Source organism: Chrysemys picta, chromosome 2 (assembly GCF_011386835.1).
Source record: "Chrysemys picta bellii isolate R12L10 chromosome 2, ASM1138683v2, whole genome shotgun sequence".
NCBI classification, from domain to species: Eukaryota; Metazoa; Chordata; order Testudines; family Emydidae; genus Chrysemys; species Chrysemys picta.
Genome location: NC_088792.1, coordinates 26,916,374 through 26,942,178, shown reverse-complemented (window position 1 = coordinate 26,942,178; position 25,805 = coordinate 26,916,374). Strand labels below are relative to the sequence as shown.

The following is a 25,805-nucleotide window of genomic DNA, read 5'->3' as shown; positions in this document are numbered from 1 at the left end:
TTTTTTGTCCCATGAAATTCCATTCAGATTTGGCCAAGGTATTAAATGTTAAAAATCACCATTACCCTCTCTCAGGATATGTCTTCACTGCAGAGATAACTCTGGCTCGTATTGTTTGTTGCACCTACCCCCGACCCTATCCACACATGCAAACCTCTCACCCAAACTAATGCAGAGAAGATATAACCGCAGGAAATTTTGGCAGCCTGCCAATAAACTCACTGACCATTCCCCAGCCCAAGCTCATGCTAGCACCAAACCAGCAGCACATCACAAATTGCACCAAGGAGCTGACAGAGCTGTGAAGCAGAGGTGGGGAGGAAAGAGCTGAGCTGAACCAGGCTTCTCTGCTTATAAATCATTTGCCCTGCCCTCAATTGGGGAATCACATGGGGCAGGAGCTCTTCCAACTCCCAGGCTGGGGGCAAGGGGGAGAGAGAGAGAGACCGAGAGAGGCCTACCACCCACAGATCCACCACATGGTACCAGAAGCCAATCATCCCTCTGGGGTAACATATGGGACAGGAGCAACCCTGACTTCTGGGGTGGGGGGGAGAGAGAACTCCAGGCCAGACTGGGCTTCCCCCAACTATCCCATAAATCCAAATCCCTACCCCCTCCTCAGAGAAAACAGCCTTCTCTGGGTGCCAGCCAATGTTGTTAATCTGGTACTTCAATAAGTAGCAGTGCTGGAGGTTCAGGGTTCAGACCCTGCTGTTGATTCATGGTGGAGAGGTGGTTAAAGCTGCACATAATAAAACTTGGCTTTATCTTTTTTTCATTTAATTAAAACTCTAGAACATTACACACATAAAGACAATATTAAAGAAAGTTATTTAGGCTGCAAAGTCTAGCACTTAAAACATAGAAAATGCCAGATTTATGGTTTCCTGTGTGTAACAGGATTACTGTGTTATTGAGCACCCCTTGTGGCCAGCGATGTCTCTGCAGCTCCCCACCTCTTTTTTTCCTCTTTGCTGGGCCCTTTAAGAACTCACAGAGGCTTTCTCTGGTTAACAGTATCCCTGACTGGGGCTAGTTTAATACAAGGACCAGTTACCAGCAATTCAGAGCCCCAAACTAAAATCCATTCCAACAACAAAAAGAAAACATCCATTCATTCACTCTGCTATTTTCTCTCATTCTCAGAACTTTTCTTCCATACCAATCTGACCCCTCCCAGCTCTCCTTTGCTGGGGCTCTGACATCCAGTCCCAAATGCAGTTAGAGTTTCTTGCCCCTCAGGAACCTCCTTCTCACTGGGCTTTACCCTCCAAGCTCCCTACTGTCATGGTCCAGAAGTAGCCCTTTTTCTCCCTGCAATGTCCATGAGCATAGCTGCAACTCCCTGGGCTTCCCGACATATTGCAGCCACCTTCTGCTCTTTATAGTGAATTACCTGATTCCCCTAGGTGTTACTCCTGGGGGAATACTGCACCACTGCACATGCACAGAATTTATGTCCCTCGCAGATTCCTTTGCTTCCCTGCAGAAAAATGACTTTCTGACAGGGAAGCAAAGGGAAGCCACAAGAACGGTCATATGACCCTCCCCAGCAGTATATTTCGGGCACCCAGGGAAGGCGGCAGAGACGTAAATCACTGTGGGGCAGGGGGCAGGACTGGGGAAGACCCGGCTGGTGGCTCCTACCCTGCACCAGGCTCAGATGCACGGCATCTGGGGCTGTGTCAGATCCACCCCCAGATTTCTCCCCCGGCTGTAGGAAGCTCTGCAAACTGCCACCTTTGTGCTTCCTGCATCCATCGCTCCTCACCTGCAGTGGGAGGAATCACTGTACAGGGAGCTGCCCCTCCATACACCCAACCCCTGTGCATCCAGACCCCCTCATGCCCAGACCCTCCTGCTGAGCCTCACTCCCCCCCGCACCCAGAACCTCTCCTGATAAGCCCCACTCTCCCTGCACCTGGACCACCCCAATGAGCCACCCGCAACCCAGATCCCCACCCCAATGAGCCCCATTCCCCCAGCATCTGGCTCCCTGAGCTTCCCACACCCAGACCCCCCTGCAAAGCTCTATCACCTCCACACCCAGACCCCACCCACTGAGCTCCAACCTTCACCTGGACCCCTCCTGCAGAGTCCCATTACTATTGCAATCAGAACCCCCCAACAAGCCCCTGTGCATTCAGATCCCCCCGCATCCGGATCCCCCACTGAGCCGCCCGCACCCAGATTACTCCACACTGAACCCTCTCAACCCAGACATGGATCCCCCCATACTAAGCCCCTCCACACTTGGATCTTGCCTTGCTGAGCCTGCCTGCCCAGACCTGATGCACCTGGCACAGAGGGGCAGGGCCCTGGGGTGTTTCTGGGGCAGGCCCGGTCCTTGCGCTGTGTCATGGGTTGGGTGCAACCATACCACTGACTCCGTGTCCCAGAAGGGAGCTGCACAGTGATCTCCCACCTCTGTGCAGCCAGTGGCCTGTGCTCCCCAATGCCATGCTGGAGCTTCCACATTTATTTGAAAAATAAAATTTGCAAGAATTTTGTAGAATTTTAAAATACTGTGCACAGAATTTTTATTTTTTTGGTGCAGAGTTTTTAATTTTTTGCCACAGAATGCACTCAGGAGTAAGGTGTGGCTCAATCTGAAATCAGGGATGGGTTGGACCCACGTTCTCCAGCCCATGGGGCAAGTCACACTGTGACACTATGCAACTTTAATTTGGCCCCTTTTGTGTATGCATTATGATAGTCTTTAATTACTTGATCCTGTGCTATTTTTTTTCCACAGGAACTCTGGCTTCTTCAGAGCACGGGATGGATGAACAAGGGGACTGAAAAGTTATGTGTACACAATCATAAATCTAGCATTTCCTAATTTTCATGTGGTTGACTTTGCAACCTAAATAATATTCTTTGAATGTAACTTTTCTGTGTGTAATAACAACATATTTTCTTTCATCAGTTGAAGGAGGACTAAGAGCTCTACATGTTCACAGAGATGCAAACTTACCACTTTGTGCCAGTTCCTCTAGAAGTCCACTCCATTCTTCACGAAAGAGATTAGCACCTGTTAAACTACCATCACCACCAATCACACAAAGGTTAGTGATTCCACGCTGAATCAAGTTGAAAGCTGCCTTCAAACGGCCTTCCCGGGTACGAAATTCTTTGCAGCGTGCGCTACCAATAACTGTCCCTCCCTGGAAAAAGGAAATAAATAATGTATCTTTGTCATATTTTATGTAAATTGTTGTTAATTTTTATGTTGATTTGTTAATTAAGGAAAATATTAACAAAAAAAAGTATGGGAGTACACTAGAAAATAATAGAGTTACCCAAATCTCTAGGAAAATTACATTCTAAAAACTATGGTACATGCATATCAGGCAATGAGGCAGGAAACAAGCGTGGTAGATAAGAAAACCTTTTATATACTTGAAGACTGTTATCCTGTCTCCCTTCAGTCTTCTCTTCTCCAGACTAAACAAACCCATTTTTTTTCAATCTTTCCTTGCAGGTCATGTTTTCTAGACCCTTAATCATTTTTGTTGCTCTCATCTGGACTTTCTCCAATTCGTCCACATCTTTCCTGAAATGTGGTGCCCAGAACTGGACACAATACTCCGTCTTATCAGTGCTGAGAGCAGTGAAAGAATTACTTCTCGTGTCTTGCTTACAAGACTCCTGCTAATACATTCCAGAATGATGTTTGCTTTGTTTTACAACAGTGTTACATTGTTGACTCATATTTAGTTTGTGATCCATTATGACCCCCAGATCCTTTTCTGCAGTATTCCCTACTAGGCAGTCCTTTCCCATTTTGTATTTGTGCAATTGATTGTTCCTTCCTAAGAGGAGAATTTTGCATGTGTCCTTATTGAATAACATCCTATGTATTTCAGACCATTTCTCCAGTTTGTCAAGATTTGTCCTTTGCAATGCTTGCAGTCTCTCCCAGCATAGTATCAGCCACAAACTTTATAAGTGTATTATCCAAATCATTTTGAATAGAACTGGACCCAGGACAGATCCCTGAGGGACCCACTTGATATGCCCTTCCAGTCTGATTGTGAAGCATTAATAACTACTCTCTGAGTATGCTTTTCCAACCTACTGTGTGCCCACCTTACAGGAAGTTCATCTAGGCTATATTTCTCTACCATGTTTATGAGAAGGTATGTGCGTCTGTATCAAAAGCCTTACTAAAGTCGAGTTACATCATATCTATTGCTTCCCCTCAATCCACAAGGCTTGTTACCCTGTCAAATAAGGCTATTTGTTCTTGACAAATCTGTGTTGTCTGTTACTTATCACTTTATTTTATTCTGGGTTCTTACAAACTGATTGTTTGATAATTTGCTCCATTATCTTTCTGGGTACCGAAGTTAAGATGACTGATCTATAATTCCCTGGGTTGTCCTTATTCCCTTTTAATAAATAGGTGCTATACGTGCCCTTTCCTAGTCCTCTGGAATCTCTCTCATCCGCCACACTACCTCAAAGTTAATCGCTAATGGCTCAGAGATCTCTTCAGCTAGTTCCTTAAGTATTCTAGGGCATATTTCATCAAGCTCTGCGAACTTGAAGACATTCTTAACTTGTTCTTTCCCCCATTTTAGCCTCAGATCTCCCCGATTTATACTGGTATTCACTATGTTAATCATCCGATCACTGCTAACCTTTTTGGTGAAAACTGAAGCAAAAAAAGGCATTTAACACTCAGCCATTTGCTGCATTTTCTGTTATTTTTTTTCCCTCCTCATTGAATAATGGGCCTACTTTGTCCTTGCTCTTCCTTTTGCTTCTACTGTATATATAAAATGTTTTCTTGCTACCTTTATGTCCCTGGCTAGTTTAATCTCATGTTTTTGCCTTAGCCTTTCTAATTTTGTCCCTACTTGCTTGTGTTGGTTTTATTTATAGTCATTCTTTGTAATTTGACCTAGTTTCTACTTTTTATATGACTCTTTTTGGAGGATCAGGTCATTAAAGATCTACTGTTAAGCCAGGGTGGGCTCTTACCATACTTCCTCTTTCCTATATATTGGGATAATTTGCTCTTGTACCCTTAATAATGTCTCTTTAAAAAACTGCCAACTCTCCAGAATTCTTTTTTCCCTTAGACTTCATTCCCATGGGATTTTACCTACCAATTCTCTGAGTCTGCCTTCTTGAAATTCCATTATCTTTATTGTGCCATTTTCCCTCTTACTATTCTTTAGAATCATGAACTCTATCATTTAATGGACACTTTTATCCAAGCTGCCTTCCACCTTCAAATTCTAAACCAGTTCCTCCGTGTTCGTCAGAATCAAATCTAGAATAGACTCTCCCCTAGTCACTTTCTCCACCTTCTGTAATAAAATGTGTCTTCGATGCATTCCAAGAACTTATTGGATAACCTGCGCCCTGCTGTATTATTTTCCCAACAGATGTCTGGGTAGTTGAACATCAAGTCCTGTCTTTTGGATGATTTTGTTAGCTGTTTAAAATCTGTCAGCAAGCTTTACAGAAAATATATAATCATCAGTATATCTTTTTTGTCTTTTATACAAGCTTATTGTCCTTGATTATAGTTTTGCTGTATTTCTAATGTAGTCTAGAAAGTAATATTAACATAATGCAGATTTTCTTTTTTCCTAGCAGAAGATTTAGAGATTATTACCTCAGTGTTTCATAATCATTTCCTACGTAGGAAGAAAAATCTTCCTTAACAATCTTAACAAGAAACATCTTAACAAGAAATCTGAGCCAGGCCCAACCCAAATTTGAGCTTGGAATTTGTACAGTTTGTATTACCATCTGAAACAGTCTGCCTCACTACCGAGCACTTCCTGTTCCAAACCATTTCCTGGCACTGCCCATACGTGTTGAAAGTTATAACGAGCTGATAATGGGAAGATGAAAGTGAGGAAGAAGAGAGCTGGGAAACCTGTCTCCATGAATGAGAGTGCAGCACAAACACACACTTGAAGTGGTTCTAAAAGTAACCAGTTATGATGGAAACAATGAGTAAATGACTCACATTAGAAACATCAGAAATGATAATAGGCAAGAGGCTGTGTTAAGTGAAAGAAGCATGTGACCCATTTGCTGCTAACAGTGGGTGCCTCTATTCAGAAACAGAATTATGAACCAAGTACAAAAAAAAAATTACCCATTCCCTCAAAATACTTATTTTTGCAAAATAAAATTAGAATAGTATAAAAAAGAACAGAAAGGCCGGCAAACAACATCCTTCTTTCTTTTATGTGTTATTGAAAATGAGAACTATTTTATCAAGAAGAAATACTGCAGAGAGGTAACTACAGCACAATTTGTTTTGCTCAATGATCTGGTTAAAGGAGCCCACCAGGTATGTGCACTAGCCTCCACATATAATGGTTTCATTTTTTAGCAATTGTTTTGCATATAAATTTAAAAAATGTAAATGTTTACTTTTATTGGTGAACAGCTTCCATGGCATCACATAAAACATAGCATTTCCCTAATACATTACTAATATGACATTGTTTTAAACTTCTGGGGCACAATTCTGCCACTCCTGATTAATGTGTATACCTAAACATGCATTTAGGAGCCTAACTTTGGGCCCCCAATTTTGAAAATCTAAAACCTACATTTTCAAAAAGGGTTACTGTTTCTAGGTGCCCGGCATGATATACCACATAGAGGTCTGATTTTTGGAAGGTGCTGTGCATCAATTATCTGAAAATCAGGCCCTTTCAACAGGTGTTTGAACTTGGATGCCCAAAAATGGAGCCAGTCAACATCACTGACTACTTTTGAAATTCTTGGCCTTGATCTTCAAGTTTAAAAATTCTGGTTAATGATTTCAAATGAGGGCTTTGTTTTGTTTTCTGTTGTTTACAGTACTTACCACTTGCAAGATGCTTGAAACACTTTCCCATGATACTTCAACAATGTTGTCACCTCCATCAACCATACCTTGGTAACCCTGAGACAAGAGAAACATATTTTAGAAACCTGATATGTCATTCTGCATAGTATTACTACTGGGGTGATGGTCATGTTGTACATTTATATCTATATCTATCTATATATACATATATTTTAGACAGTAGTACTCTTCCAAGCTCCACCCACAACTTTAGCCCCATTTACATGAACCACAAAAATTATACACTATTCACAGTAAATTGTGTTGATGTTCACAATATGATCATATGTGCCACTTGGCTCTAATGGGCCTCTTAAGCTCCCCCTTGAGGTACTTGAATGCACCTATGGGCCCTGTTGGATCATGAGGCTTGGCTTCTTCTTGATTTGAAGGTAAATGATGGTATCTCCCAAAAACCACTACTTGTGGCATTGACATGAGTCATCGCTCTCAATAAACTGTGCAGATCTGTGATCCTCCCTCTCATTTTTTTACATAAAGGATGAAAAAGTTAATAATACTGATAATTAAATGTTCATCACCAGATTGCGGAGTTAACTCTCCACTAAGATGAATGGTGTGGTTCATTCCTCTCAGAGCTAGTTTCCAGCCCCTCTGCAGACTCATCTCTGCATCAGTTACATATTTTTTGAAGATTTCTTCACAACCGTGACAGCTAGAGACTTACTTATAAAAATTAAAGCTGAGATTCTGAAGAACAGGAAAGTGGCTTCAGAGAAGTGCCAGTATGGGATATGAGTGAAAGCCATTTGCTTCGAAGCCCCAGCTTCAAAATGCAATATTACATCATCAAAGTACAACACGGATAGCTAGTATAAGGGAATGGCAATATATCTGCTGTGCATTAAAGGTTACACGTTCTATTATTTTTGAAGAACCATGAAGTACTGGGGACAGACTAAGGTGAAAGCAAGAGTGTTTATAGTCTCCACAAAGGAAAGAAAAGTGATTCTGACATTTATTGTTTAGAAAGCATAATTTAAATACATTTTAAAGTAATGGGAAAAATCTCTAAACATCTCAGAGCAAAACAGAATCAAAAGGCAACACGCAAAACTGGATTACAAAGAACAAATGGGGTCAGACTCACTTTATTGCTCTTTTTTACACAATTAATGGTGAAGGAAATGTAGTGGAGGCAATGTACCTGGATTCTGATAAAGCATTTAAAACATTGCCTCAAAACCTAAATTCAAATTGGCTTGGAAAATCATTGGGTATGGTTAAATGGCAATGTATCAGGATGAGAAGAGGAAAGATGTCTAATGGGAAGCTGTAGGGCTCAGTAATAATTTGGTTTCACTAATTCACTATATAGCTATTAACCACAGGATACTGACATTTGCAGATTCTAATTTATTGGGAAGTGTTGCAAAAGATGGTGAGAGGAATGAAATAAAATGAGATTTAATCTGGAAAAATACAAACTAGTAGATCTGATAGGAAAGAAATTTACAGCTGTTATTCAGCCTGTGGACATTAAATTAAAAGCAGATGCAGTCCAATATGGTAACAAAATTGGGTAAAGTGGCTTGTGGCTGCATGTGCAGAGTAATCATGCTATGGAGCGAAGAGTTAATGGTCCTTCTTTATAGGACCCTGGCAAGACTGCATCTGTCAGGCTGGGGAATCTGAATACTAAAAAGTTGGGGCTGTAAATTGGCAGAAGTACAGAGAACAACAGAAATGATGAATTATGATCTGGAGGGATTTAGTAATGAGGAAAGATCAAAAGACCATAAATATTTTTTGTTTCACTATGTGATTACTCAGGGAAACCTGATAAGCCTACCGATGTTTAAAGGGCGTAAAAGGTTAAGGATGGAGAAAAAAGTACTTAGGGTGATCCAAAGGAGTAATAAGATAAAATCAGTAAGAAGAAATTATATACTGAGTAAAATATTATGAGTATCATCCTGAGTGACCATGAATTCTCTGAAGTCTCAAAAGGTTTATGGCATAGTCTCAAAAGGGAAGTGGTAGAAGCTTCTTCCCAAAGTAGACTGGAGAAATAAATACATTTTAGGTGCAATCATGCAGTGGGCAATGGAATAGACAGGCTTCAGGAAAGGTCTTTCAGATGCTAATTTCTGTGATTTTTCTATGTTTTACATGCTCTTAGGATTTATCTAAACAAGGTCTCTACAAAGTGAAGTATTTGGTAACACATTTCCCTCCAAGGTAAACAGAATACTGGAAAAATGCACGTGTGTGCACACGTGCGCACACACACATGCATCTACACACACACAAAACCAGGTTTTCTTCAGCATGAATTAATTTAGACTTTTAATTTTGATGCTTTCCATCCAAATCTGAGCAAAGTGCATCAAATCTCCTCATAGCAAGAAATGCTCAATTGCAGTCCAACAGGAGACAAGAAGGTTTCAACAAGTTATCCACCAACCAGAAGAGGTCCCTTAATCAGGAATTTGGTGAAAGCAAAGAACCCAAAATATTCTTGATGTCACAATCAATACGGGACAAAAGGGTCTTTCCCCACTGGTGCTCAAGCTATCTTCCTTCACGCATAAATTCATATTCTATAAGGCTAGAAGAGACCATTATGCTCATCTAGTGTGAACTCCTCTATAAGACAGGCCATAGAACAGTGGTTCTCAAACTTTTGTACTGGTGACCTCTTTCCCATAGCAAGCCTATGAGTGCGACCCCCTTATAAATTAAAAACACTTTTAAATATATTTAACACCATTATAAATGCAGGAGGCAAAGCGGGGTTTGAGGTGGAGCTGAAAGCTCACGACTCCCCATGTAATAACCTTGCGACCCTCTGAGGGGTCCCGAACCCCAGTTTGAGAACCCCTGCCATAGAACCTCCCTGAACTAATTTCTGTTTGAACTAGAGCAGAGGTTTCAAAACTGTGGGTCGCAAGGACCTAACAGGGCTGCACTGAAGGACCAGGGTGAGGAGGGGGATCTACCCAGCAGGGGAAGCAGGTGGGGCTCTAGGAAGTTGACTATATGTTAATAAATTGAACAGTGGGTACCTGTACTGAGTACTGTAATACATTACTCCATGAGCAATGGGTTTGCTTGCAAACCAACATACTACTCAACATGAGTAAGGGCTATTCCATATTAACTCCAAGAGTGGACACTCTTATTCTGAAATAAAATTACCTTATTCCACATTAGCTAATCCACTCTGGAAGTGCATTACACTAATTCAGAATAAGGCAGTTTATTCCAGAATTCAGGTGTCTACACTGGGAGTTAATCAGGAATAATTAATCTGCTTTAAATTCACATCCTATTTTATTCCGGATTAATGTTCATGTCTAGTCAATTCTTAAGGGTGATATAAGTGGGCCCTAAAATTGTTAGGGGGAGTATTCTCAGCTCCTTGAACCCTGAAATCTCATATTCCTCTACTGCAAATTTAGAGTATACTTTCCAGGACTAAAATCAACAATTTAGGAGTTTTCAAATGCCCTTGTTTTTGGGGGATCAAAATTGTGCTCTTATTCATATTCTATAATAATTGCTAATTTTCCTTATACTCTGGGGTCCATTTTCCTTTGGGTTATTATCAAGCAGCACAAAGAACTTCCAAGAATTGTATAGGGCTCATTAAATTAATATCTGTTTACACATATGGTAAAACATCCCTATAAATAAACATGATGCTATAAAGGAGCTCAATCCTATTCCACAGCCAGTTTGTTCTTACTCAGTTCAAAGCTGTACCCATTATAGCTACATTTTGCCTGAACGTGGGGCTACTTTTTGCCACAACTGCAGAGCTCTTGACACTGCACAAGAAACGAGTAAAAAGGATGAAACAATTTTATGTGGGGTCAGAGGAAGCATTAATGGGATGGACTGCCTTTGGCTCATCAACTGTAACAAAAAGAACGAGGAGTACTTGTGGCACCTTAGAGACTAACACATTTATTTGAGCATAAGTTTTTGTGGGCTAAAACCCACTTCGTCAGATGCATGCAGTGGAAAATGCAGTAGGAAGATATATATACACAGAGGACGTGAAAAAATGGGTGTTACCATACTAACTATAACGAGAGTAATCAGTTAAGGTGGGCTATAATCAGCAGTAGAAAAAAACTTTTGTAGTGATAGAAATTAATGGAGATATCCCATCTCCTAGAACTGGAAGGGACCTTGAAAGGTCATTGATTCCAGCCCCCTGCCTTCACTAGCAGGACCAAGTACTGATTTTGCCCCAGATCCCTAAGTGGCCCCCTCAAGGATTGAACTCACAACCCTGGGTTTAGCAGGCCAATGCTCAAACCACTGAGCTATCCCTCCCCCCCGTGATAATCAGGATGGCCCATTTCCAACAGTTGACAAGAAGGTGTGATTAACAGTAGGGGAAAAATAGCATAGGGAAATAGGTTTTACTTTGTGTAATGACCCATCCACTCCCAGTCTTTATTCAAGCCTAATTTAATGGTGTCCAGTTTGCAAATTAATTCCAATTCTGCAGTTTCTCGTTGGAGTCTGTTTTTAAAGTTTTTTTATTGGAGTATTGTGACTTTGAGGTCTATAATCGAGTGACCAGGGAGGTTGAAGTGTTCTCCGACTGGTTTTTGAATGTTATAATTCTTGACGTCTGATTTGTGTCCATTTATTCTTTTGCGTAGAGACTGTCTAGTAACAAGTCAGGCTGAAAATTTCAAGGCCCTTAATTTCACCAATTGGATCTAAATAGGAATATTTTTAACTCTCAGGTTTTTGGTGGTGTTTTTGTTTTGTTTTGTTTTTTAACCTCCCAGAGCAGCTTCACTCCACCAGAGAGGTAGATCACATCATGGAACAGGCCACCCAAATAACCTGAGAGAACTTGCTTCAATACCAGGATGGATTTGATTTAAATCACTAGTCAGGAAAACTCGATTTAATCATGGATTTCTACATAAAAGTGCATTCTTCTTGGTTGTTATAACCTTAATACATATTCTTCACAACTCAGAGATAAATGTAGGTTTCATTTTTAGAAGGTACACACTATACATTTTTAAAGTGATTTATTTTGAAAACTTTTCAGATTAGTTTTACAGCTATATCAGAAAATGAATGATTGTTTGGTTATTTCATTTACCAAAGGTAACTGAAGCAGATATTTATGAAGTAATTGGGAGGTGAACTATCTCCAATTCAACAGGTTAATCATTAATATTTGGAGGATTTTTTTGCCATGCTGTATTAGGAGGAGAACATCGCCAGACAGAGATTTAAATTGTTTTATTTAACTAAAACAACGTTATGTAGATTTTTTTCTTCAACAGCAAACATATAATATTTTAACAAAAGAAGCATATGAATTTTTGAATGTAAACAGTCAAGTTTTTCTTTGTCGCACTGTTTGCATTTTACACGCATGTCTGTCTTACCCACAGGCAGGGCCGGCTCTAACTTTTTTGCTGCCCCAGGCAAAAAAGAAGAGCACCGCTCCGCCGTACCCCCTTGCGCAAGCGCCGCCGAAATCCCCGCCCCCCCCAGCACCACGCAACCCGCAAGCCCCGCCCCCTCCAAGCGCCGCGCCGCCCGAAGCCCCCCGTCCGAGCGCCACACCGCGCCAGCCCCTGCCCCCCCAAGACCCCGCCCCCCGAGCACCACGCTGCCCGAAGCCCCTGCCCCCCTCCGAGCACCACGCCGCCCGAAGCCCTGCCCCCTCCGCCTGAAGCCCCGCCCCCTCCGTGCACCATGCCGCCCAAAGCCCCGCCCCCTCCAAGCACCATGCCGCCTGAAGCCCCTCCCCCCCTCCGAGCGCCGCGCCTCCAAATCCAAAAAATAAAAATAAAAAATAAAAAATCGAGCGCTGCCCTGCCCCAAGGTGCCGCCCCAAGCACATGCTTGGTCGGCTGGTGCCTGGAGCCGGCCCTGCCCACAGGTAGAGGAACTTCATTAAAATATTCCCAAACTGGTTCTCTTTTACAGCCTACTGCCATTACAGGTTTTCCCTTCTAGTGAGAATGGTATGGTAGATCTCAAATCAATGAAGGCTACACTCAGAAAGACCTCAAGACTTCTGGAATATGCTGCTCAAACAGTTTCACTTTTGTTTCTACTGCCTGTCCCTCCCTTCTCACATTTATCTCCAGACGTCTTCTCCTTGTCTGGATCTATTCCTCCCCCACCAATCTTCTATTCAGTGAACTTTTTGAAAATTTGCACTTTTAGAGAGAGGTAAGGGATTGATGCTATGTACACAAATTTACAGAGGGACAATAGGATTGAGGTCTGTTATTTCTCACCTCTATATATTATTTATTCATTTAAAAACATTTTTGCTGTTAATAAGCATGTTATCTCTGGAGACACAAATCCACAGTTTGAGAACTGCAAAACTAAGCATCTCTGATGCTATCTTCTAGACTGAGCACTGAGTCCCATTGGGTAGATAGAAAGATTAACCTAAATGATCTATACAGAACCCCCTGGAATCCCATAAAATTGGGTCCCTAATCCATGAACTATTGGAACTCATTTACAAAACTTTTCTTAAACATTACATGACTATAGTCTCATACTATAAAATTAGAATTTATAATCCCTATTCCATGATGAGATATCTTCGAGCTATAATGTATCTTAATTAAAACTATCTTTAGATAGGTTTTTTCCTCAAAAAGCATTTTATCAAAAAAATCTGATTTAAATTTTAAAAAATCTGATGTTTTTGATTTTTTTTAAATCATTGATTTTTATCCACCCTATTCAATACAAAAACAAACAAACAAAAAACCACTAATCATACTACTCAAACTGGAATCCACACAGGGTATCATCAAGCAACTTGATGTGGAGCATACCCTGGAAGAAATCTTTCCCCAAACCCCTCTCCTAGTCTTCCAAAGACCCCCCAACATCTCCAAGCTTATCATCAGAAGCAAGCTCCCCAGTGGCCAGAACACACCAATTCAAAGCGGTACCACACACGGCCAGAAAAACAGATGGAAAACTTGCTGACATATCTTTGCTATAATGATCAATACCCCTACACGTGTCTATCATGACATGTGGTGTACTTCATCCAGTGCATCAAATGTCCCAACAACAGCTATATGGGTGAAACTAGATAATCAATATGCTCTCCAATGAACTTACCCAGAAAAATGATAAAAGACAAAAACACCCTATCAACCATAGACAAACATTTTTCACAATACAAGCTGACCTACCAATCCTGATCCTCAAAGGAAACCTGCACAACACCTTCAAACTACAAGCCAGATAACTCAAATTCATAGCTCTGCTAGACACTAATGATCACAGTCTCAACAGAGACATTGGTTTTATGGCTCATTACAACAGTTTGTAATCTACTAGCCCTTCTTTGTTCTATGACTGTAGCAGTGTTAATTGACAGCTTCATTTTAAGTGGTTTCTTGCAACACTTATTAACCCTGTATGTTTAACAATCTGTCCCACCTTGTATTTAGTTGTGACACTCCGGTTACCTTTTCCAGACCAGAAGAAGAGTTTTGTGAAGCTTGGAAACTTGTCTCTTCCACCCAAAGAAGTTGGTCCAATAAAAAAATATTACCTACCTCCCCCCTTTGTCTTTCTCTGGGATCAATATGGTTACAACAACACTGTAAACAGCATACTTCTAAGGCATTTGTATGCACCCATGAAAGAAAAATGACTGCATGATTAATCAACACACAATCAAAGAAGAATAAAAATCAACACCCTGGTGACCGCCTACAGCAGAGGTGGGCAAACTACGGCCCGCGGGACCATCCTGTCCGGCCCTTGAGCTCCCGGCAAGGGAGGCTAGCCCCCGGCCCCTCCCCTGCAGTTCCCCCTCCCCCGCAGACACACGGATGCCCGGGCAGCACTCAGGTTGGCGGAGCGGTGCGCTCCTGCCGAGCGGAGCGGCAGCGTATCTAGCTCCGGCCAGGCAGCGTGGCTGCCAGACATGCTGCTTTGAGCAGCATGTTAAGAGGGCCAGGGCTAGGGGGCTGGATAAGGGGCAGGGGGTCCTGAGGAGTCAGTCAGAGGATAGGGAGCAGTGGGTGGTTGGATGGGGTGGAGGTTCGGGGGGGGAGGGGAGGACAGTCAGGGGCAAGGGAACGGGGATGGTGGATAAGGATGGGAGTCCCGGGGGGTCTGTCAGGGGGCAGGGGTGTGGATAGGGATCAGGAGACGGGGATTGGAGGGGTTGGATAGGCGTGGGGTCCCAGGGGGCCTATCGGGGGGGTGGGGGTGGATAGGGGTCGGGGCAGCCAGACGACAGGGAACGGGGGGGTTGGATAGGGGTTGGAATCCCGGGGGGGGTGGTTAGGGGCAGGGGTCCTGGGAGGGGGTGGTCAGGGGACAAGGAGAAGGGGGGGTTGGATGGGTCGGGGATTCTGACGGGGACGGGAAGTGGGAGGGGGCAGATAGGAGGTGGGGGCCAGGCTGTCTGGGGAGGCACAGCCTTCCCTACCCATCCCTCAATACAGTTTTGCAACCCCAATGTGGCCCTCAGGCCAAAAAGTTTGCCCACCCCTACAGTGTAATGTTGAAAGGGTTGAACTACAAGCTATTTCTCTCTCACAGGCATGTCCCCTACTCACAACGAATCATATGCTCCTGTATTCCAGACCTACACAAGTGTAAACAAGATAGAATGTTACTCTCTGTTGGAATCACTTCTCTGCTACAGTAACTACATTGTACATCAATATTCACCTTACACAACTTCTACAGATTCATGTCTTCAAACTGTCGTAACTAATCTGTGATTATCCCCAATTTGCCTTATCCTGGAAGGCATTAAGAAAGCTAAAAATTGCAGAATATCAGCAGTTACACATTTGAGTGTATTAAATGGTCCACAAAAGTATGACAGAATGCATCCCTGTATTCACACCCTACACACCATTGTAATAAATTTTGTATAAAATATGCCTGGTAAGGTATCATTGGAAAACTAATAACTCACTGGTCAATAATACCATAATGAAATGTGTGTAGCAACATTATATGTAAAGTTATGAATTCCCCCTAAATAATGTTAGTATCATGTTCAAACCCACGTGATTAGGCAGGACAGGTCAAGCAGGTCTTAAACAAAGGAATGAGCAGTTACCTCAGTTTACATATAAGTTGTAAACAGTGTCCTCAGACAGCAAGAGGGGAAGACAGGAGACAAGAAAAATCTGCATTTCAGCAAACAGAGGAAGATCTTTCACCACTCTCCTTTACTGTTTGAATGAATTTTAATTAGGAAAATGCATTTCAAAGGGTGACTGAACTATAAAAGTAAAGGGCAAAACCCCTCCAAGTTATCTTTTCCTATCCATCTCTCATTCTTTCATGGAAGAAGGCAAAAGAAACCCACTCATTTGACTTTGGGGTGAGATCCTGACCTGAAGTTTGGTCAGCCCTGTTGCTGGAAGCATATGGTAAGAACTTCACCTGGAACCAAGTCTTGTTTGTTAAGTTTAGGAAGCATTTTATCTTTATTTCTGTTGTAACCATTTCTAACTTTAATGCCTTATACTTGTACTCGCTTAAAACGTATCTCCTTGAAGTTAAATAAGCTTGTTTTATTCATTAAACAAAACTAATCCAGTGTTGGGTTTAAACCGAATTGTGTGGGTAACTCCATTTAGGGTAGCAAACTGTTGTTTATTGATCCCTTTAGATGGGCTGGGGCCAGGGTTGCTGGACCAGGGCTGTGGCTATACACAGACACACAAAGAGTGTAACCTGCATACTGTTTGTGAGAAATCCAGGTTGGGAGCTACAGCAGCAAAGCACTGTGAGGCACCCCAAGCTGCAGGGCAAGGGTGACATAACCCCTCACTGGTCTGGATTGCACCCCGGAATGTCATATAAAGAAGTATTTCTACATTTCTGGTAAATTTAAGAACAGATTAGCCTTAGACAGGCATGGAAAGTGAATGAATGTGAGCAGTCCTGAGGTAGGAACCCCGGGAGCAGCCAAGACTGAGAAGGCTTGAACTGATCTTATTAATTTTGGGGTACATAAAGTCAGGAAGAGGATGGATTTTTTACTTCCCAGTGTGAGGATGATCCTCCAGAGGCACAGACATGATATGGGGGGTCTTATGTGCCAGGCCCGTACTGTTATACTCCCTGCAGCAGGGAAAAGAGTGTGCAGCTCAACATCCATACATCACACTGATCCTCAGATGCATTTTGGACCCCTTATGACCACTGTAGCCTGGCTTGAATAAGAGAATCCTTCACACTGCTCTACGACAGGGTAAAGAGAACAGCCATATAGTCCATGTATACAGACGCTCCGGGGCAGGACAATAACACAGGAGCTTTAAGCCATCTTTGCATACTGCTTCTTGACTTGCACTCTGTGTATTTTGGCTGCACCCAGGGATCTGTCCCTAAGGCTTCAACCCCACATCTGTCCACTCTCGGCTCCCCCTATCATCATGAGGCAGGACCCAGTCCAGTACTTCACTGCCAATCGTCCATTAAGTCATACAATAGGGGTAGCAAACCATGCAGATTGCAGACATATTAATTTCGAACCATGGGAGCGGCAGGGGATGAAGGGTAGAATTAATATTTTCCTACTACAAAAAGAGAATTGGTATGCAAATAAGCAGAGCACTGTGCTCCAGAAATCTTTTGTGCTGTGCTGCCACAACAACCAGCTTCTGAATATTTGGTGTGCTCACTAGCTTGCCAATTTCTAGAATTTCCTTTCAACTCACAGCCAATTTGTATCCCTTCTGACAAGGGGTTAGATTTGGGGGGGGGGAGGAGGCAGGGTAAGAAGTTCTTTGGCTGTCTTTCTTGCAAGCTAAAATTGTGGAAAGCTTTTACCATATTTAGCCTCAGAATAACCTTCATCATATTTCATAACATAGTTGAATTAATTTCTGCATTTTAAAACAAAATTTTAAAGTGTTCAATATAACAAAATTTGCTTGATGGTTGTTTTTCAAATAGCTGTTACTATTTTTCTTTCGAGCCCAAACTCATGTCCATTTTAAACCTGCCACAGACTATTGGATTAACCATATGTACACATTATTCTGAAACACATATAAATGTATATGTTGCTTATGTTACTATACAAACTTCAGTGAATGCCTTGTTATGCCAAGTAACTTTTACAGCTTAACGTGTCCAGCATTAGGAATAGCTTAAGTTAAAAAATAAAAGGAAAAACAAACAAAAAGCCTCCTTTACAAATGTGTTTTATAGCTCTAGTGGCTGCACTCTGAGTATAAACAGATATGGACAAAAATGAATAAATAATCAAGTTTAAAAATATAAATGGTGTGTTAGGTAAATACAAACTAGCAAACGCTGTATTTTCTAGCACTTCTATAATTAAATTTGGTTTATATGACATATTAAAATCACCTTTAATTAGCAAAATTGCATCCCACATTTTAGCCTAGATAAAATGTTTATTTTGGCTTATAAACTTCTAAAACGTAAGAACAGCCATTCTAGGTCAGACCAATGATCCATCTAGCCCAGTATCCGGTCTTCTGACAGTGGCCAGTGCTAGGTGCTCTGGAGAGAATGACCATAACAGGCAATCGAGTGATCCATTACCTGTCATCCACTCCCAGCTTCTGGTACTCAGAGACTTGGAACAGCCAGTGCATAGGATTGCATACCTGACCATCTTGGCTAACAGCCATCGATGGACCTAATCTCCATGAATTTATCTAGTTTGTTTTTGAACTCTGTTATAGTTTGGGCCTTCACAGCATCCCTTACCAATGAGTTCCATGGGTTGTGTGTTGTGAGTAAGTACTTTCTTTTGTTTGTTTTAAATCTGCTATCTATTCATTTCATTGGGTGACCCCTGATTCTTGTATTATGTGAAGGAGTAAATAACAGATGCTTATTTACTTTCTCCATACCAGTCACCACTTTATAGACCTCTATCATATCCCCTCTTAGTCATCTCTTTTCCCAGCTGAAAAGTCCCAGTCTTTTTTAATCTCTCATCATATGGAAGCTGTTCCATACCCTTATTCATTTTGTTGTCCTTCTCTGTACCTTTTCCAATTCTAATATAACTGTTTTTGAGATGAAGTGACCAGAACTGCACGCAGTATTCAAGGGATGGGCAAACCATGGATTTATATAGAAGTATTATGATATTGTCTGTCTTTTTAATCTATCCCAGTGGTTCTCAACCTGTGATTCATGGACCTCCCTAGGGGGTTCATGGACTATGTCTAAGAGGTCCGTGGAAGACTTAGACTGAAAACTGACTGAACAGAATTCAACTATATATACAGACACTAGATTTCCAAAGGGGTCCACACCTCCAATTGAAAATTTTTAGGGGTCCACAAATGAAAAAAGGTTGAAAACCACTGATCTATCTCTTTCCTAACAGTTTCTAACATTCTGTTTGCTTTTTCAGCTCTTGCAGCACATTCAGTGGATGTTTTCAGAGAACTATCCACAATGACTCCTAGATCTCTTTCTTGAGTGGTAACAGCTAATTTAAACCCCATCATTTTGTATATATAGTTAGGATTATGTTTTCCAATGTGCATTACTTTGCATTTATCAACACTGAATTTCATCTGCTATTTTGTTGCCCAGTCACCCAGTACTGTGAGTCTGTAACTCTTCGTAGTCTGCTTTGGACTTAACTATCTTAAATAATTTTGTACATCTGCAAATTTTGCTACCTCACTGTTTACCCTGTTTTCCAGATCATTTATGAATAAGTTAAACAACACTGATCCCAGTATAGATCTCTGGGCCACACAACTGTTTATCTCCCTCCATTCTGAAAACTGACTATTTTTTCCTACCCTTTGTTTTCTGTCTTTTAACCAGTTACTGATCCATGAAAGGACCTTCCATGTTATCCCATGATTGCTTTACTTTTAAAAACTAAAGGCTTCTAAAGGAGAACTGATATAATTCCAACATACAATACAAATAGGCCACTTGTTTGTTTAAAATGTTTACTGTATTCCAATATTCACATACTTTAAAGGTAAAATATATCTCTTTATTAAATTGAAGTACAATATGGACATTTTCCCTGTAACATTTACATAGTTTTCTCCTTTTGATGTACATGTATATGTCTTTCAAATTTCCATATCCCATGCACTTTGAATATAACTTCACATACATATACATCAATCACAGACACAATAGTTCTGATGTTTGGAAAGAAGTGGAGAGGACTTCATCTTGTAGCCAGCCTGTCAACTACTCCCCTTAGTTTGTAGAATGGGAAAAATTGTCCAGTGGCTATAGAATCAGCAGCAGACTACTCTTGTCATGTAATCTTTCTGTGCCTCAGTTCCCCATCTGTAAACTGGGAATAATACTACTTTCCTGCCTCACAGGGGTGTTGTCAGAATAAATACCTCAAAAGTTATAAGGTGCTCATACTATAGTAAGGGAGGGGAGGGGAGGGCTAGATGAATACCATACAGAAGGTATTCACGTATAGATAGACAGGTCATTGCTGCGTAATGCAAGGCCTGATCCCATCAACTACCACAACTAAGTCTTCTCAATATTCCCAACCCCTTGCTGTTGTATGGAGAAAAGGTCTGGAACCAGAAATCAAACTTCTGTTTTAATTAGAATATCATCTCTTGGTCATTACCAGGTAAATTACCTTTCATGGGTAAAAAAGGCTTTTGGTGTGATCAAAAGGAACATCATGTGTAATATTTTGAGTCTTACACCATTAAAGTCCATGTGAAATTTCCACAAGAACAAGGTCCAAACGCATTCAAAAATCAAATACAGAATGAATACAACAGGAAAACTAACCTCATAGATAAAATACACTTTAGCTTCTACGTAGATTCCCATACGCACTACCGCACGTACTGCAGCATTCATACCTGGGAAGAGAAAGTGAATTCATTTATTACAAAATTATGCAAGGTCATCTCAATTTTCTAATATTAACTTGAAATACCTTTGTCAAAAACAAAATCCAACAACAACAACAACAACGAAGGAATTAATTGGAAGCTATAATTTGTTTCTAAACAGAAAAAAAAAGCTTTTACTATAACAGAAATGTACATACTGACAATGCAGCCAGCTCTAGAAGTTGAAGGGGGCAGAGTTATTTGTTTTAGCACCATCATTATATGGACATTAAACAGGGGAACTTGATGAAATTGTCAAAATATTATCAGAATAAACAGTAATTAGAAAGTGATGACTGCTAACTGACAGAAGGCTGGTGATTTGGCACCTTGCAAGAGGGGAAAGTAAGCTGTGCCAGCAATTTTTCCTGGTCCAGCTTACTTTCTTCCAAACCAGCTCAGCTGCACAGATGGTGTGCTGTGGAAGAGCAGAGCCACATGAGAGAGATGAGGGGGGGAGGGAAGAGAGGGGTAGCAAGCCAGTGCCAGCTGCTCTCCCCTTGAGTACACATCTGTGATGTGGATAGCATAGGTAAGGGAGTGCCTTATGGTATCTTATTACCCTGTGCGGGCATGTCCTGCAGCTCACAATGGAGCCCTTAGTACTCTTTTCATAGAAGCTTGACAAATTGAAAAACACTTGGCTGAATGATGTCATACTTGTTTGTATCAGTATTAATACTTCAATTTATTAAGCAGCAAATATGTTCCACAGAACCATTTTATAGCAAACGCAACGGGTGTCAATCCAAAGAGTCAAAAATTATGTGGTGTCTATTGTAATGGCTCTCTCCATCTACCATGGGGAATATTACTAATGATAAAAGACATGGAGAATTACCAACAGACTCCAGGCACAAGAAACAAATACAGAGCTACAAGAGAGGGGCAAGGAAGCTAAGAGACTTCTCTAACAGCTGTTCAGCACTCTCGTTGGACTTCTAGATAGGCCACAGCATAAAATATAGTATAGTATCTACAGTCCCCCAGATCAAAAGGATTCATTAGTTACTGGAAATAGCGAAGAAATAGATCAGCTCTGCTGATGACATAGGTGCAAAATAATCCCTGATTTGAAACACATAAGGTGATTAAACCACACAAGAGAGTTGAACTGAATCTCCATACCCACAAACAAAGTCATGCATATGGCCTGTCCTCAGGGAGCCTAGATACTATCACTTCCAGGGAAGTATTTAAAGTCCCACTGAACTAACCTCTTTGTGAATGCTGAAATTGATTAGTGTGAAGGTCTCAGTGACCCTGAGGTTACCTCAAGTGCCTATTACTTAGGAACACAAGACAAATAAAGTCATTGTTATTAAACGGAAGTCTTTCATTGTGCAAGAACTGAACATTAAGGCTATGTCTACACCAGAGACCTGTACCAATGCAGATCTCTAGTGTAGCCACTCTATGTTGATGGGAGAGTGCTCCCCTGTTGATATTAAACCACCCCCCGCGAACGGCACTATGTCGGTGAGAGAAGCTATACTACTATTTTTAGCATGCCAGTTTGATGGAAGCCAGTGCAAGTATGACTACATGGGCTGGGAATCGCACCCCCAGCTCCAAGTGTAGACATACCCAGTGAGGAAAACAAGTCTGTCAGCTAGGGAGAGCAAAGTAGTAGCAAATATCCATTCAAAGAGGCAATTCTCCTTCCAGAAACCACACACACTTTGAGTCAGGTTTTTTTAAGGCAATGCAGCTACATCAATTTCCACTGGCTGAAGATCTGGCCTTTCAAGTATCGACTAAGGCCAGGGAGGGTGCAGTAATCGCTGTAGAGTGTGGCACAGGGCACTCTTCACCTCCAAAATCTGTCCGTGTTCTCTATGGCATTTGTGGTCTCTGCCAACCCAAGAGTAAGAAGAGATGCAAGTGTTGCTTAGCATACTAATATTTTTATGCAGAATACTGTTTCTCTAAACCAAGTCTCTATAGATACTGATGGTTAATTGCATCCCTATAGTGATGAGCAGGGTAAAGGCCATGCTTTTTTTTAGAACTATCGGCTGCTTTTGGTACCATTGATTTGTCTATAGGGTCTTACGGACATGTTCAGAATGGCCATTCATTGAGTTTTCTCCTTCCCCACTTTCATCCTTCCGGAAAGCTCTCACCTGCTGCATCCCTCAGGATTCCACCTTATCAACTTTCCTGTTCAACATGTATGAGGTGACTGCAAGATGTTTTGCGGATATAATAAATACTGACCAACACAAAGTTCTGTGTCTGTCTTCCACTGACTAGTCTCATTAGCCCAAATGTGCGATTGACTGGAAGGAAAATGGACAAGCTGAGATTCAGAATGGATGTGACTTGCACCAGCTAAAACAGAAGAGATTCTTGTGGGCAAGAAGAAGCATTTAATGGACTGGGCAAAGGCATTAGCTGCATCATCTGCTGATGATGCATGTCTGCATTTTGTCAATGTTTTCTAAATTAAGATCCTAATGGAGCCGTCACTGATCCTGGTTTTTCAGGTTACAGCTGCAACACATATTTATTTTAATCATCTGTGGCTTGTGAGGAGTCTGATCACTCCCTTCTAATGCAGAATTCTTCCCTGCCAGTAACACCTTTGCACCTCCAGACCACACTATGGTAATAACCCATACTTAGGCCTAACCTCTAAGACCACCTTGAAGCTTCAGCTAGAGCAAAATATAACTGTCTTCTGCTCAACCAGAGCAGACCTGTGAACACAACACTCATGTTCAGGTCTTTGTACTGTTTCTCTGTCCCACTCCTGGGATCAATTCAAGGTGCTGGTGATAATCTTTAAAACCCTGAAATGTCAAGGACACATTAACTGCATCACATCATTTAAGGCCAGGGAGGGAAGCACTTTCTTATCAGCTATCTAGGGCTGAACCTGCCAGTGACTTCGATTGTCAACTCTCTGGAGGAGGGACCATCTTTTTGTTCTGTCTTTGTACAACACCTAGCTCAATAGTGGCATGATCCATGACTAGGGCCTCTAGTCATTATGGGAATACAAATAATAATGGTAAGGTGACTTCTCATCTTCTTTCCAGCGGAGGGCAACAAAAATGATTAGGGGGCTGGACCACATGACTTATGAGGAGAGGCTGAGGGAACTGGGATTGTTTAGTCTGCAGAAGAGAAGAATGAGGGGGGGATTTGATAGCTGCTTTTGACTACCTGAAAGGGGGTTCCAAAGAGGATGGATCTAGACTGTTCTCAGTGGTACCAGATGACAGAACAAGGAGTAATGGTCTCAAGTTGCAGTGGGGGAGGTTTAGGTTGGATATTAGGAAAAACTTTTTCACTAGGAGGGTGGTGAAGCACTGGAATGGGTTATCTAGGGAGGTGGTGGAATCTCCTTCCTTAGAGGTTTTTAAGGTCAGGCTTGACAAAGCCCTGGCTGGGATGATTTAGTTGGGAATTGGTCCTGCTTTGAGCAGGGGGTTGGACTAGATGACCTCCTGAAGTCCCTTCCAACCCTGATATTCTATGATTCTATGATTCCCTCATTGTTGGTGATCGAACAGAATCCAAGTGTGTTCAGTGTTAGGATATGTTATTAGAAACTTGTTTAACCTTTGTCTGAATTTTTTTCCCCCAACTTTCTGACTTGGTGCCAGTGTATATGTTAACATTTCAGGAGATGGCAGCAGTGATTCATTATTAGTACCCATTGCTGGCTGCTCGATGCAAGTAAGCACCTAATAGCTTTGGTGAACGGCAACTTATAAATCAATAAAAAATAAATTAAGCATAAAATACTGATTTCTCTGACCCTTTAGATTTGGGAGCTATAGCCGTCTCATACCCAATGATTTACTAAGAGGCTCCTAAATCCCATTGAATCAGGTATCCTCATATTACATAGGATTTTTTTCCCTTGGACTATTAACCTTTATAACTGTTTCTTCATTAAAAGTGTGAGGGAAAGGAAAATGTTTTTGAACACAATATTTTGCTCATCTTTTTAATAAGTAGAGGGTCTCTACTGATGCAGTACATTTTAGTTACTGTATGGTTTCTTACATGTGTGTTTTAGCCCTATTTGCTATGTAAGACACTTACTTTTTTTTCAGTTCAAACATATTTTTTCTTGTCTGTTTATATGATTTTACATGTATTCATTTTGAGTGGTTTCACTAATGTTGAGGAACTCAACTCCACCAAAAAAATCAAAGTTACAATAGAAGTACCATTTCAGAAGACAGGTAACAAATTCACTAAAAAAGTTACATGACTAAAAGGCTCAGAAAATATCATTTGCTTTAGTACTAAACTTTTCCTAATGTTAAATTATTAATTTCCTGCTCAGTTTAAGCAGCATTATTCTGCTGGTTCCATACTTATTAATTTTAAACCAACTTCTCTTTTCTGTTTCCATTTTAAGAACCTACTGGTGCTTTCAGTTTATTGAAAATTTTACTTTTGAAACAGGATGCCTATGCAAAGCTAAAAATGTACATGAAAATCCAGGGTTGTTTCCACACATTTACATTTTCCATGTCTATTTGATAAAGATGGGAAGGTTTCTAGTCCAGGAATATCAGCTTTGGTTAATATAAACAATAAGGCATTCACACAACCTGGTTTTCCAGTCACCAGTGAGAATTTCAGAACTTTTACCAAGCACTTAGATTGATCATTATTTGTAAAGTAATAGTTCCAGTTCAGTGCCTCAGAAAATTTACAGTGCAATTGTCCCACAGAGTACTCTATGCATACAGTTTTCCTGAATAGATGTGCATCTATCTAATCACTTAAATTACTTCTACACAACATTTTAGGAAGATGACCCCAAACTCATGTGTGTTTTCCTATTGATACAATTACTGTACGTAAGTCTCAAAGTATGAAAGCCATGTCAGAGGAAGTGGCTCAAAAGGCTGATATGTGAGTAACACTTAGGCTAGAGATTCCCAACATGGCGGTTGTAACCAGGTTTCAAGAGGCTACAATTACTCACTCCCTTCTGTCTAAAGCTACACCTACACTATGAGGTAGGGCTGTGATTCTCCTATTCTTGTACTCATACTCACGCTAGCTCACATTGAATAGAGTGTAGCCATAGTAGC

The 25,805-nt window shown here is 41.3% G+C and overlaps 1 protein-coding gene across 8 annotated transcripts in view; it reads right to left on the bottom strand.

Annotated features, from left to right (window-relative positions):
- PFKP (phosphofructokinase, platelet) overlaps positions 1–25,805 on the bottom strand; it is an 81,376-nt gene that overhangs the window by 46,824 nt on the left and 8,747 nt on the right. For all 8 annotated transcript variants that reach the window (XM_024100969.3, XM_008162944.4, XM_008162934.4 and 5 more), the window contains exons 2-4: positions 20,633–20,706; positions 6,851–6,928; positions 2,981–3,170 (exon numbers count right to left, since the gene is read on the bottom strand). In XM_024100969.3, the coding sequence (XP_023956737.2) occupies positions 2,981–3,170; positions 6,851–6,928; positions 20,633–20,706 (342 nt within the window). The remainder of the gene's footprint in view (positions 1–2,980; positions 3,171–6,850; positions 6,929–20,632; positions 20,707–25,805) is intronic.